Here is a 12,935-nt window from a genome sequence, read left to right on the forward strand (position 1 = left end):
ACTATACTAGCCAGCTGCAGCTTTCACCCTACAATCTCAAAAACGTGGAGAAAAATTTTTGTCTTTTTTTTTTTTTTTTTTTTTTTTTTTTAAATGAGGAATTCAAACCAAAACATGACTTTTGTCCTTAATTTGCAAACAAAAACACAGAGTGGCATGAACGATGGGGAAAGGACATTGATAACTTTGCATTCCTAGCAGCTCTGGCTGACTAATAGGGGTGGGCGATATATGTCACCTTCGATATAATCCTGAACGTTGCTTTAATGATGTACAATTTTACATTATCGAGTAGTCTCAATAGTGAACTAAGTTCAGTTCACGTCCACCCAAAATATGAGCTAGTTCATGACCTTTCATTCATTGAACTTGTTCAGGTACAACACTGCAGGATGTTCAGGTACAACACTGCAGGATCCCTGTATAGTGACTCTGGAAACTTACTTGGTTCATGTACTTCCACTTCCAGTGGATGTTCTTCACTTCTCATCGTCGTCTTCAAACTCCCAAGTGTATTTCCCGAAATGTTTCCATTTACGGGACCGTAATGTAGTAATTTCTGCAGCCTATTGTAACGCCAGCCCTGACCTAAACCCTCAACACATTGAAGAGAACCTCCATCCATCTATTTTCTACAGTACGTTTTCTCATTAGGGTCATGGTGAGCTTGATCCTATCCCAGCTGACATTGAGCAAGAGGTCAAATCATAAGGTAAGGTTGTTTGTCAGGTATAGACAAACAACCAGTCAGACTGACATTCACGTCACACTACGGATAATTTAGACATGTCAATAAAACCAATATACATGTTTTGGGGAATGTGGGTGGTATATGCAAACTACACAAAGGGGGGCTTGAGCGAAGATTCGAATCCTGAAGCTCAGAGCGGTAGACGTGCCAACTACAAGGTCACCGTGCAGAGAACCTCAAAAGCTTTGTTTGAAGATACCATGTTGACAATGGAAATTACTTTACATGCATATTTATAGGGGAAATTGTCAAATTTCTCATCATATGTTCCCAAGGGGGTCCAATATATTATTCACCTAGCATTGATTGATTAAAAATGCACTTGTTTAGTGGCTATTTTTATGTCACTGTCATCTTTGTGCCCTAAAACTACACTATTCAACTCTTTTTCCCAAGCTGCAATGTTAGTAGTCACCTTCGTGTCAATGTAGCCTCACCCTCTGAGGAAAATACATTACGCTCGCGTAACTATAGCCACTGTGGTTTGACTAGTGACAGTGCATTTCCGTTTCTTTCTTTTTTTTTTTAAATGTGACTAAATTCTCTGGAGAACACGCGCCGACTTGATAGATTTTGACTCACATGCGGCGTTACACGCACTGTAGTGTTACCCCTCCATCTGCGCATCACTGGCATTGTCTTTCGTGGCTCTCTCGCTGTACAAAGTCATGTCAAAACAGATGCCTCGCGGTGCTCCCCGGGGCGAGGGAGTCCTGCATCAGCCGACCGAAGGGAGGCAGAGGGGAAGGAAGAGGCTAAACAGACAGGAAACAACCTGCTTAATGTGTGTGCATTGGTAACACCTTTCCCAGTAGGAGGTTATAAATGCGCTGGCGGTATGACAACAAACGGCATCCTCTGTCAGCACAATTACTCAGGGGCATATTTGACTGACACGGAACTTATGAACTAGACCTGTTACGGAATATATTTTTTATTTACATTGAAAACTGATTACAACACACATATTGTTCAATGAATAGCATGAATCTCCTTTTTTAAAAGTAATATTAGTACAGTAATCCCCCCATATTTGTGGTTTGCTGTTCGTAAATTCACCTAGTTGCATTTTTGTGTGGAACCTAACGTCAGCTATTCACTGTAAAACTCCCCCTCTTTATGGTTTCTGTGCAGTGTCTGAAAGAACCCTACAATGCCACAAGATGGCGCCAAAGCCCTGTTTAATAGGAATGATGTACATTAGTGTCAAGGAAGCATTTTGAAGTGATACATCTTGACTCGAGAGACAAGTTATGTATTTTAGAGGGGAGCTAAATTTAGCCTGAGTTGTTGTTGGAAGAAGTTACAAGAGTCTCCATCTAATGTAAACACACAATTCGGGTGCATTTTCTCAAAGTCAAAGCATCGGTAGGCCATTTATCGTTAAGGATAATGATGAATTTGAAATGATAATGCACTTCTTGGGATGGATAATGATTTCTGGTATATTTACAATTTAAAGTATTATATCATGTATTATCGGTAATCAAAAATATTTTGGCGAGGACGTCATTTTTCACTTTTCATACTAGGGCTGGGTCCCTAGCATCCACGAGTAGAGGGGGATTAGTACTGTAGTACAAATAATATAAAATAAATAAACAAAATGTATAATTTTTATAATAATTAAAATAACATTGTATTATAATATCAAAATCTGATCTTTGCATTTGAAGTTCAATTTCTGCATTACAAGCACCAAGAAGAATTTAAAAACACGGACATTAGCACAAACCTCAGCTGTGTCACTCTATAGTCTTTGTGCAGTGTAGGCAGCAATTATAGGTGACAAAATGGAATTACAGGCAGTGACTGGAATGTGAAAGGTAATTTTTTTTCTGAGAGGTTGCTGCACATTTAGTTTTTTAATTGCCACTCATACCCAAAAAAATATTTAATCCCCTCCTCATACTATTAAAATATACACAATTACCACTGCATTTAATGACAAATTGACTGACAGTAGTCATGGAAATGAGTGAAATGCAGTTATTTATGTTGTTCAATATCTATATGTCGTAATATCGTAATAAATGGTAACATTTTCTGCCAGAATGAAAAGAACTCATTAATTGAGGAAGAATCAGGAAGTAAACACACTTTACTTGCTTTAGTGGACCACATCAAATGATCTGAATCTGGCCCAGGGTAGAGCTTGTTTTAAGTCAGTGTTTCCTGATTTCAGTTGTCAATGAAGTAAGGCAGCCGGTGATATTCTATAGAGCATGAGGCTGGAGCGTTTTACTTCTTCTGTGGTCATTACGCCGTGGGGTGACTGCAGAGCTGCAATGAGACAGTCAAATGTGAAATGTGACACCAGGCCAGGCTGAATCAGGTGATGCAGCAGTTGTGCGGACAGGACATCGCATTGTGTCACGGGTCAAAGGTGTCCGATTGTCTGGCTGGGCTTTTTTCTAACTCCAAACATCTATCACACGGCGAACTTGCAGATTACTCTGTTTTTCTTTCTTTGCATGATTTACTTCATATTTAGTACAACTCAGTCATTCTTTTGTGTGATTGACAGGCAATTAATCTCTAGTTTGCCATTCACACAGCCAGGTGGGCATTGAATACGCTAATATTTCCATTGTCCTATGGGCGCAGTCCCTACGGACTGAACCCTATGAACTCTGCCTAGCATTCGTTACCATAATGACCAGGGGGCGGAGTCTGAGCATTGCACTAGGGTGTTTTCTACTTACAGAAGAGGGGGGGGGGGGAGTGAGCGCCCATAAAGACAATAAAAGCTTTTTCACTTGTGGAGGCAGTTTATACACTACATTGTAGTAGTGGAGGGGTCTCCCTAAACCACTTCAACGAGCAATCATGTATGTGCCGCTTATCAGAAGCTAATGCCAATCTATGCAGCCAACAAAACTCAATGCAGCTCTGCTTAACTTTTGGCTTTGACACGATAGCAGGGGCGTTGCACGTGTGAGGAAATTTGGTTCTTCTGCTTTCTAGTATTTCAGACAGTGTTGTCCGGGCCCTGCTTAAAAATGACTCTGATCTTCGTGCCGAGCTGACCATGTCATGGGGGGGGGAAAAGTCAGCATGAGGGTGTTTGGTATGTAAAATAGCCCCACAGTTACTGTATGTAACAGTGTAACGGAAGTGCAGAACCGTTCGCTCACAGACACATTTTCAGAACTAGGCAGTGAACAAAACATTTACTTGGTTGTTTCCATTCACACGTAATGGGATAGCAAAAACTCCAGAGACCCATCTATGTGTACGCAAGCCATTAAAAATTCGAATTTCCGTAATACGTGACCTTTAAACTTTCAGTCATTTACTCAATAACCACTTTGCTCTTTACGCCGCCTCCCCCCTGAAGATAGCTGGGATAGGCTCCAGCAGCCCGCGACCCTAGTGAGGATAAAATGGATGGATGGATGGAATAGATTGCACTTCTTTTCTAAGAAGTCAGAGATAGAAAGTACAGCAAAGCGGTGGCAGTTTTTCACAAAACTCGCACATCTTTAAAAAGTCCCTACTGTACACGCACGCACGCACGTGTGTGTGTGTGCATGTGTGTGTTGACAGCCTAAACTTGTAACAGTGCCAGTCTTATTGTTCACAACCTCCCAAGTGTTCTGTCCCCGCTCCGGTTGAGAGCCTGTCGGCGGCCATTATTCCCAGCAAGACCTGCGCTGTGATCTCTGCCATGTTCCATCAACGTGTGGCGCTTTATTCCCGTGTTGTTGTCTGAGCGCGTTAGCGACAACCGACGATTGCCGCTAACCTCATGTCACGATGGTGGACCAACACCAGCCAAAATGGAGCTATTACACTGTGGAGTGTGCATGAATAATTAACACTGCGGTAACGCACTGATCAGGTTAAGGAGGCCTCAAGAGACACACATTGCTAGCCTACCTTGAACATCTGTTTTGACAGTTTCAATGTGAATGTGTGTATATAGGTTCAGAAATGTGTGTGTGTGTGTGTCGACTAGTTTACTACTCCACAATGGCGGTTAGAACTTGACGTCGACTCGTTGCTAATCATGTGTTTTTGGTTGGAGGCAGATCAGCCTCCAGCAACAGATGAGTGTGCTGAATGAAATTAGAAAATTAAATTGAAAACAAATCATAATGTGCTCATTTCTCAACCAATTTTCATGAGGTTTCCTTTTTTATCAATGCTAAAGCCTGTGCTATTAACACAGATCATTTGAAAAAAAAGCCCGAAATTTTTTTTTTTTACATTTGAGAAGTTATTCTCTGTTCTCTTGTTGTGATTGTACGGCATTGTGGGAAACCATGTGCAGCACAAATTGCAGGCATCCTTGTTATTTTGCTTTTCGTGTCGTCCAAAGACATGGAATACACTGACACCTTGCCCCCACTAACGTTAGGTCGTCGTAGGCGTGTCCGATCTATCCCATTGTTCATATCTATGGGTTGAACACGATATCTAAAGTTATCATACCGGCATACTCTTCTGCATAATGGTTGGGATTATTAGCATTTGCTAGTACATCTCTTTCAACTGTAAAATACTGTATAATTCACTCTAACTATAGTTATGTGTTAAATTCCATCAAAGCTGAACTTTTTCCTCATTAACATGGTGAATAGCGTGATTAGCATTTGTAGCAGGATCATTTGGTTGTAATGTATAATTCACCCAATATTGAATGTTTTTTTTCTAAATAGCCCATCAATGTAATCTACATGTTGTAAATTATCATAATAAAATGACTTTGCAGCAGGTGGAACATTTATTCTAAAGTCTTCATACTAGCATACACATTAGCATGATGGCTACCGTGATTAGCATATTGCAGTGATCCATTTGATTTCACAATTATTTAAAGTGGTATTATACATTTTGCCGGAAATGGTATCCACATGTCCTAAATTATTATGATAAAAAACATTTGGAGCAAGTTGAAAATTACTTCTAAGCCTGTCATACTACCACATTCATTAAGTCATGATGGATAGCATGATTAGCATTTTGTAGTGAGCTCATTTGTTTTTAAACTATGACTCACACTTATTCAAGGTTGTGGTGTAAACTGAACATCCGCCCAATCCGTTGTATGTAGGTTCTAAATAACTGTGATGAAAATCATTTGAGGCAGGTTGAACATTAGTTCTAAAGTTGTCTGTATACTGCCTTACTCATTAGCATAGTGGCTAACATAATTAGCATTTTTGTAGTGAGGTCATTTTAAACTATGACTTGAGTCCTATGACTCAAGGTTATAGGATGAACTGAACTTAGCTAAAAAATGTCATCTGTCCTAAATAGACGTTTTTATGACGTTCTTATACTACCATAGGTTACTCATTCGTGTGATGCCGATCATGATTAGCGTATTAAAATAAGCTCAAGCTATTGTAAATTGTCATGTAATTCAATGTGTAGTAAAAATGCAGTTGATAGTATATTTTTACACATGGACCTTGTAAATTCTTGCTGTTTTTGTTTTACTACATGTGTCAGTTAACTGCCAATGCCAAGTGCCCTTCTGCTGAAAACATGGTTTAAAAAAAATTAATTGCTCGATCATTACACTGGGGAACAATTTTTTTTTTTTTAATTCTGAGTTAGATTTTTATGCTGATTAAAACTAAAATTGGCATGCTGATTCCAAAATTGCAATCAGTTTTTTTTTCTAGCACATCAAGTTTTTTCTCCATAGTTTATCCTGCAGATAAGCAAAATTCCACTGATGAGCTGTAGTAAGACTTGCCAGCTAATTACGATTGAACTCATCTACAGCTACGTGGCAACTTGTTTGTGCAGTCACAATTGAGACAGTGCAGTGAGAGGTGTGTGCAGCACCCAATAGGTCAGCACTATCAATACTTGTAAACAGAAAGCTAGCATAGTAGGAATTAAGAGGATTTGTGCCATATCCTTTGTAAAACATAATAGTGTTAAATAAACATTGCAGTCGTGCCTGTTTATTTCATATTTCATTGTATGTCAATATTTTAAAGGTTTTACAAAGCAACAAACATATCTGTTAAGTAAAGTCTTTTTCATATTTTTTTAAGAAAATGGGGATCTATAGTTAAAAAGCATGACGTGATACAGAAAAACAGAACAGTTTTGGATTCCGCACCCAAGAATTTGTTAAAAACAGCTGTCAGACCTAACTCAACAAAAATTGTCTTCCCCAGTGTTATCAATCAATGTTTTGAGTTGCATGTTAGCAGTTGAATATTTAATGTTTTTTTTTTTCTCCAACAACTGTGGACAAAAAATACAATCCTTTTCACTAATGTAAGGGTGAATAAATGTTTCACACCTGCCGCGAGGCAAATCTTGGCAAAAAGTCAGTGTTCTTTTGTGTTTCCTCATATTGATCTGGTTGGCCGGCAAATTGGATTAGAATCCAGCTGTATCACGGCCAGGGGGGAGCTGCTGTGTCGTGTTAGTGGACCAGATGCATGCTCCAGTTGCCTGAGCCATGTTATAGAGCAGTTCGGACGGGAATATACATTAAAGGACAGCAAAATCAATGCAAACTGTGAATGAGGCGGTAATACCAAGCATGCTGTACAGTATGTTGATGACCTTTGTCACTGCGCGTATACAGTGGATGTAAAGAAGTCGACACACCTCTGTTTGAATGCCAGGTTTTGTGATATAAAAATTAGACCAAGATACGTCCTTTTTGATAGGGTGGTAAAAAAAAATACAACTGAGTCAATGTGTTTGCACAAGTGTGCACACACTCTCATAATGGGATTTAGCTGTGAATTAATCAAACACATTCAAACTCATGTTAAAAGGGAGTCCGTCAGCACACACCTACCGCCATTTAAAGAGTCTCTGATTGACTCCAAACAAAGTTCAGTTGTTGTGGTAGACTTTTCCTGAGACATTTTGTTTTTTTCTTTTTAGCAGAAGCCTGAATGTTTTGTGCTACCATTGATTGGTATTTGGAACTGTTCATAATTCCCTCCACCTGGACCACATTGGACTAAGACCCCATTTTCAGATGAAGAAAAACAGTCAAAACATGACACTGCCACCACCATGCTTCACTGTAGGTATGGTGTTCTTTACTTCTTCTGGTGATGAGCAGTGTTCTGTTTGCGCCAAACATACATTTTGAAATTACTGCCAAAATTTGTAACCTTTGAAAGCCTACTTGGAACAACTGAACTTTATTTGGGGTTAATCAGAGGTGCTTTAAATGGTGGCAGATGTGTGCTGATTCCCATTTAACATACATTTGAATGTGTTTTCTTAATTGAGAATTTACAACATCCCCTGTTGTAAGAGGGTGTGCACACTTGTGCAATCACATTATCTCCGTTGGTTATTTTTTGATACCATCTCAAAAAAAATCAGTTGAGTTGTACAGGTTATAGACCACAATGCTGTAAACAATTTTGAAATGATTTATCTTGGTCTCATATTTTAAATCACAAATACCTGGCATTTTAACAGGGGTCCTTTTTATATCCAGTGTATGAGGGTGTGTCTGGGTTATATAGTGACAGCAGAGGTGTCTTTATAGCTGCATATAATAGCTCGCAATGTTGACTCATAGCTTAGCAACAAGCACACAGTAACCCACCCACCCCCACCAACACACACCACCACATACCCATCCTTGAAGATTTACTTTTTTGGAGAGCAGTATTGATTTTTAACAGTTCATGTGCAGGGACTATGTTAAAAATTTGTTCGCAGATCCAATTCTGTATGTTTTTGCCTTAGCCTTTGAAGTTGACACAACATTATTGCATTTGAGATTCATTCATGTCACTTTTCCACTCCTGCCGCAATCTAGTTCATTTCATGCCGTTCGTACCCTCACATCGTCAAGTGTCGGCACCGTCGAAAACTGAGGACCCCTTGTATAGGCTTTCAGTTTGTCATTTATTATATTTGTCCTCCAGATGGTGCAACCTTTCCCAATTCAAACCATGTAGCAAAATGTCACACCTGGTTACTGGTTTCTACAAATGTGCCAATGAAATGAGTGTTGCTGATTTTGGACATTGGACATTGGACATTGGACTGGTGGCTGTGGCTCAGTAGGTAGAGCAGGTCATCCGGTGACCGAAGGGTCACTGGTTCGAATCCCGGCTACGACTGTCTGCATGTCGAAGTGTCCTTGGGCAAGACACTGAACCCTAATTTGTTCCCAGTGGGCATGGCAGCAGTCGCCCATTGGTGTATGAATGTGTGGGTGAATGTGAGGCTTTGGACACTGTGATGGTGTAGATAAAGCTCCCCAAAATATATAGTAATTATTACATGGTGTCCTTGGTTTACGATGTTCCCGACATTCGGCATGTCAAGGCTACGAACAGCGCACAGCACCAGAAGGCATGTTTAGTTACCATCGCTTTTTGTTTTTTAATTGGATTGTTTTAGCCCGGATGTGTTTTTCATTCAAATATTCACATTGTAATTACAACTTCCCTATTGCGTTAGCGTAATTTAGTGGTAGACAAAGGCCCCTTCATAGGAATTGTCGTGAGCCGAGGACCCCAGTTACTGGATTTTATTTTGGAATTTGTCCTTTAGATTGTGCTACTTTTTCAAAAGAAATCTCCCTTTTCACTGATTTCGCAAAGGCGCCTTTCTCTTGAAAGGATGGTTGTTCCTATTGATGTTAGATAATGGTGTGTATGTAAGAAGACTGTACCAAAATATAATTACATGGTGGACTGTGGAAAAGTGATTAGCACATCTGTATCACAGTTGTTCGCTCTGACCTTCCTGTGTGGAGTTTGCATCTTCTCACCGTGCTTGCGTTGGTTTTCTCTGGGTCCTCCAGCTCGCTGCGACATTCCAAAAACATGCATGTTATGTTCATTGAAGACTCGGTGTGCATGTGAGTGTGAGTGGCTGTTTGTCTCTATGTGCGCTACGATTGGCTAGCAAGGGCCTACCCTGCACTGCTTGCCCAAAGTCAGCTGGGATAGGCTCCAGCTAACGAGCCATCCTAATGAGGACAAGCACTATAGAAGATGTCATGATGGATGGGTTGATGGGTCAGTATAATAGATAGCAATAAATAGGAAAATATGATCAGTATTTTAAAAAACAAACACATACCACACTTTAAAGTAGTTTCAACAGATTCACTTGTTTTAAGAGGAAAAACATTAATAAAAGATATTCCTACACCAGTTTTTGGGAATGTGTCAATTTTTGTCCTTAGGGACAAAAAGTTTGGGATTTTTAAAGTTGAATTGCTGAGTTGATAAAAAAATAATGTTCTGGTTATTCATTGAAGTCTTCCTTTCATGTCATAATCACACTGTTTTTGTCTTTTGTTCACATCCCAATGCTACATTTTATCCCGCTATCCTGTTTCACTTCCTCCCAGCATTTCATTCCCTTCTGTCCCCCTTGTCTTCATTTCATATTTACTCATCATCTCTCATACTGACCTCACTGTCTCTCTCTCTCGCTCTCTCTCTCTCTCTCTCTCTAGCGTTCAACTGTTCTTTCTGCATATCATCTTGATTACTTGTAATCAAGCATTCTCTAAGAACGTTCTTTTTTATTCTCCCCCCCCCCCCCCCCCCAAACACTTTCTAGTCTGAACTGACACAGCAAGCAGAACTTGCCAGCTGATTCTATTACATTTATTTGTAACAGCTGGATAATTCAATAAGTGGTGCCGAGATGACACGCTGGTTTCTTCTCTGCTCTCATTATTGTTGTCCTGCTCTTGAGCTTTTTCTTCTTCCTCTTTGCTCCGTGCAGGCGGTTGATGGAGAGCCATTCGAATGACAGCCGGGACAGTGGTCATCACCGGTGGAATTCTTGCTACGGTCATATTACTCCTTATCATCGCAGTACTGTGCTACTGCAGACTGCAGGTGAGTGCAAAGGTATTACGTCCGTCAAGGAGCAACCCGCTTTTTTTCTTTTTAGTTGCATTAAAAAAAAAAGTTGAGCGACAGATCCTAAATAATTACACCAAAGTTTGGCCATATTTTCAATTGAACAGGAAAGTATGCAATGTGGATTGTCACTCATGTAATTTGCAAACTATGGCATGAATAATCAACACATAATCTGGTGGTATAAAAATGGTAATTTAAGCCTGGAATGACATCTGATTTGGCCGTGTCACCCTGCTCCATGTCAAATAAAGATTTTTAATTAAAGTCATAGTCAAACTCCCTCTAAAATACAATTGTGATCACCTGGCCCACATCTAAGAGGAAAACTTGTACTTTGGGTTTGAAATACATCTTTTGTGACAACAAACCTGGACCTTATTTGACACACCTCGTATGTCCGCTTTAGTTTGCCCCTCACAAGAATGCAGTCAACACGACTTGGACTTGGGACTTCCAATGTCTTGCTTTCTTCGGGCTTGGTGACATCAGACTCATCTGCTGAAGGCTCTGGCATTTGGTCTCCAGGTTGTACCCAAAGATCCGTCACACCTGTTCGCACTGCCCTGAGCATTGGACAATTCCTGGCCAAGAAGAACATCGCCATGCTGGAGCAACCTCCCTACTTGTGCAACCTTGAATATTTTTTCCTCTTTCCCAAGCTCAAGGGAGTCATCAAAGGGACCTGGTTTGAAGACATCGAGGACATCAAGATAGATGTAATGACGGCACTGCGGAGGATTCCGGAAAACTCCTTCCAGGAGTGCGTAAAGGTGTGGCAGAGACTCCAGGGGCATTACTTCCAAAGGGAAAACTTGTAGTTTGGATTTGAAATACATGTATATCTTTTGTGACAGCATTCCTGGAACCTTTCTGCCTCACCTTGTACATATACCGTATGTTCCCTGTCAGGGACATACAGTAACTTTCCTAGCAAGAGTCTATAAATTTTAATGCTGTCCAGCGCAAATGTCAAGTTCCTTGTCTCAACTCCGCCTGTCAGAAAATCGACTGATCTCCATCACGTCATCAATTATTTTTCAATGCCAAAGCAAGACCCCTACTGCGTTTTAGTGATGCAATGCCAGTCGTTAAAAATCACAGGAATACTTTGCATTGATTATTGATCACTAGCAACTAACTCCGGCCATCTTGGCAAAAATAATAAGATGCTGTGTGTTGATGTCAACATTTTCACAAATTAACACTAAACCCAAGCACAGGACAAAATACATTCAAGGATGCATCTAGAGACAACTATCAGAAACACATCCAGATGATGTTTGGGCCAAAGGAACAGCAGGTAAACATCCTCAAGACTGGCCATCAAATCAAAGATATATTACATGATAACGACATGATAGCCGGAGCTGGATGTGGTGACCCACTAGAATGGAAAATTAGCTTGTACTATCCAGATTGTTTGAGGAGTGTGCGGACTAAAACTCATATCTGCACTCACCAAAGTGTGTTTGCATAGTTTTCATTTCACGCCAGCCTCGCAAAGAAAGGAACATGCGCTGCGACTTACATCAGCCATTCTGCCTCATTGGCTCTCCCGTCTAAGCCCGTGGTAAATCATTCATGAGATCTTTTTTTTTGCCGAATTCCCAACCCCCCCCGCACACACACACACTCGTCATTGTACATCATTCTCATTTCCCAGTGAGTAAGTCATCTCTTTTTAACAGTGACTGATTTCATACCAGACAAACCTCAGATTGATGCTGTGTATCACATTCGCGGGTGTACTGTAGTGCCTGGAAAAAATGTTTTAAAAAGCCTTGTCCCAGTATTACAGCAATAGTGGTCTCCTAATTGCACCTAAAAATGCCACAGACTTGCATGCGCTCCACCCGATAGCAATTTGCTAAGATTGTCTACAAGCAAGTGCGGCCTTGATTGAGTGTAAACACTATTATCCTCTCTATTTAGGGAGTATTACGATTGTTTTAATTGCCAGACAAATCCAAGTGATCTCTGTATTGTGGTTTGATATTAGTTGGCGGGATGCCTGGGATTAATCTGCAAGCTCAATTTTGTGAGTCACAAATAGTAGCTGCAAATGCTTTGCTGAGGTACAAGTGCGCTGAAATCGCAACAAAATTAACCCCCGTAGCGGATACGAAGGTTAGGAGTCGCCGCTTGTCCAACAGGCTACTTTGAAGGACAATGTGTTTGTATTCGCAAGTAAACAGTGTAAATACTGTAGAATGCATGTCATTGAATCAGTATACTGTTCTTATGAAGGAACATGTTTGGAAGGCCAGCAATAGTAAAACGAGGTAGAAAGCTGTTTATCAGCTGCACACGAGGGCACGTCACTTAAACAGATTTCACGA

General features: G+C 40.4%; 1 protein-coding gene across 7 annotated transcripts in view; it reads left to right on the top strand.

Annotated features, from left to right (window-relative positions):
- Positions 1–12,935, top strand: part of fam163ba (family with sequence similarity 163 member B, genome duplicate a) — a 48,433-nt gene that overhangs the window by 30,742 nt on the left and 4,756 nt on the right. For 4 of the 7 annotated variants that reach the window (XM_061699257.1, XM_061699258.1, XM_061699259.1 and 1 more), the window contains one exon: positions 10,454–10,581. In XM_061699257.1, coding sequence (XP_061555241.1) covers positions 10,477–10,581 — 105 coding nt within the window. In that variant the 5' untranslated portion in view covers positions 10,454–10,476. Of the gene's footprint in view, positions 1–10,453; positions 10,582–11,002; positions 11,367–12,935 lie in introns of those variants that run through there. The other 3 variants (XM_061699256.1, XM_061699262.1, XM_061699261.1) reach the window with 3 other exon arrangements.

Source organism: Phycodurus eques, chromosome 15 (genome assembly GCF_024500275.1).
Source record: "Phycodurus eques isolate BA_2022a chromosome 15, UOR_Pequ_1.1, whole genome shotgun sequence".
NCBI lineage: Eukaryota > Metazoa > Chordata > Actinopteri > Syngnathiformes > Syngnathidae > Phycodurus > Phycodurus eques.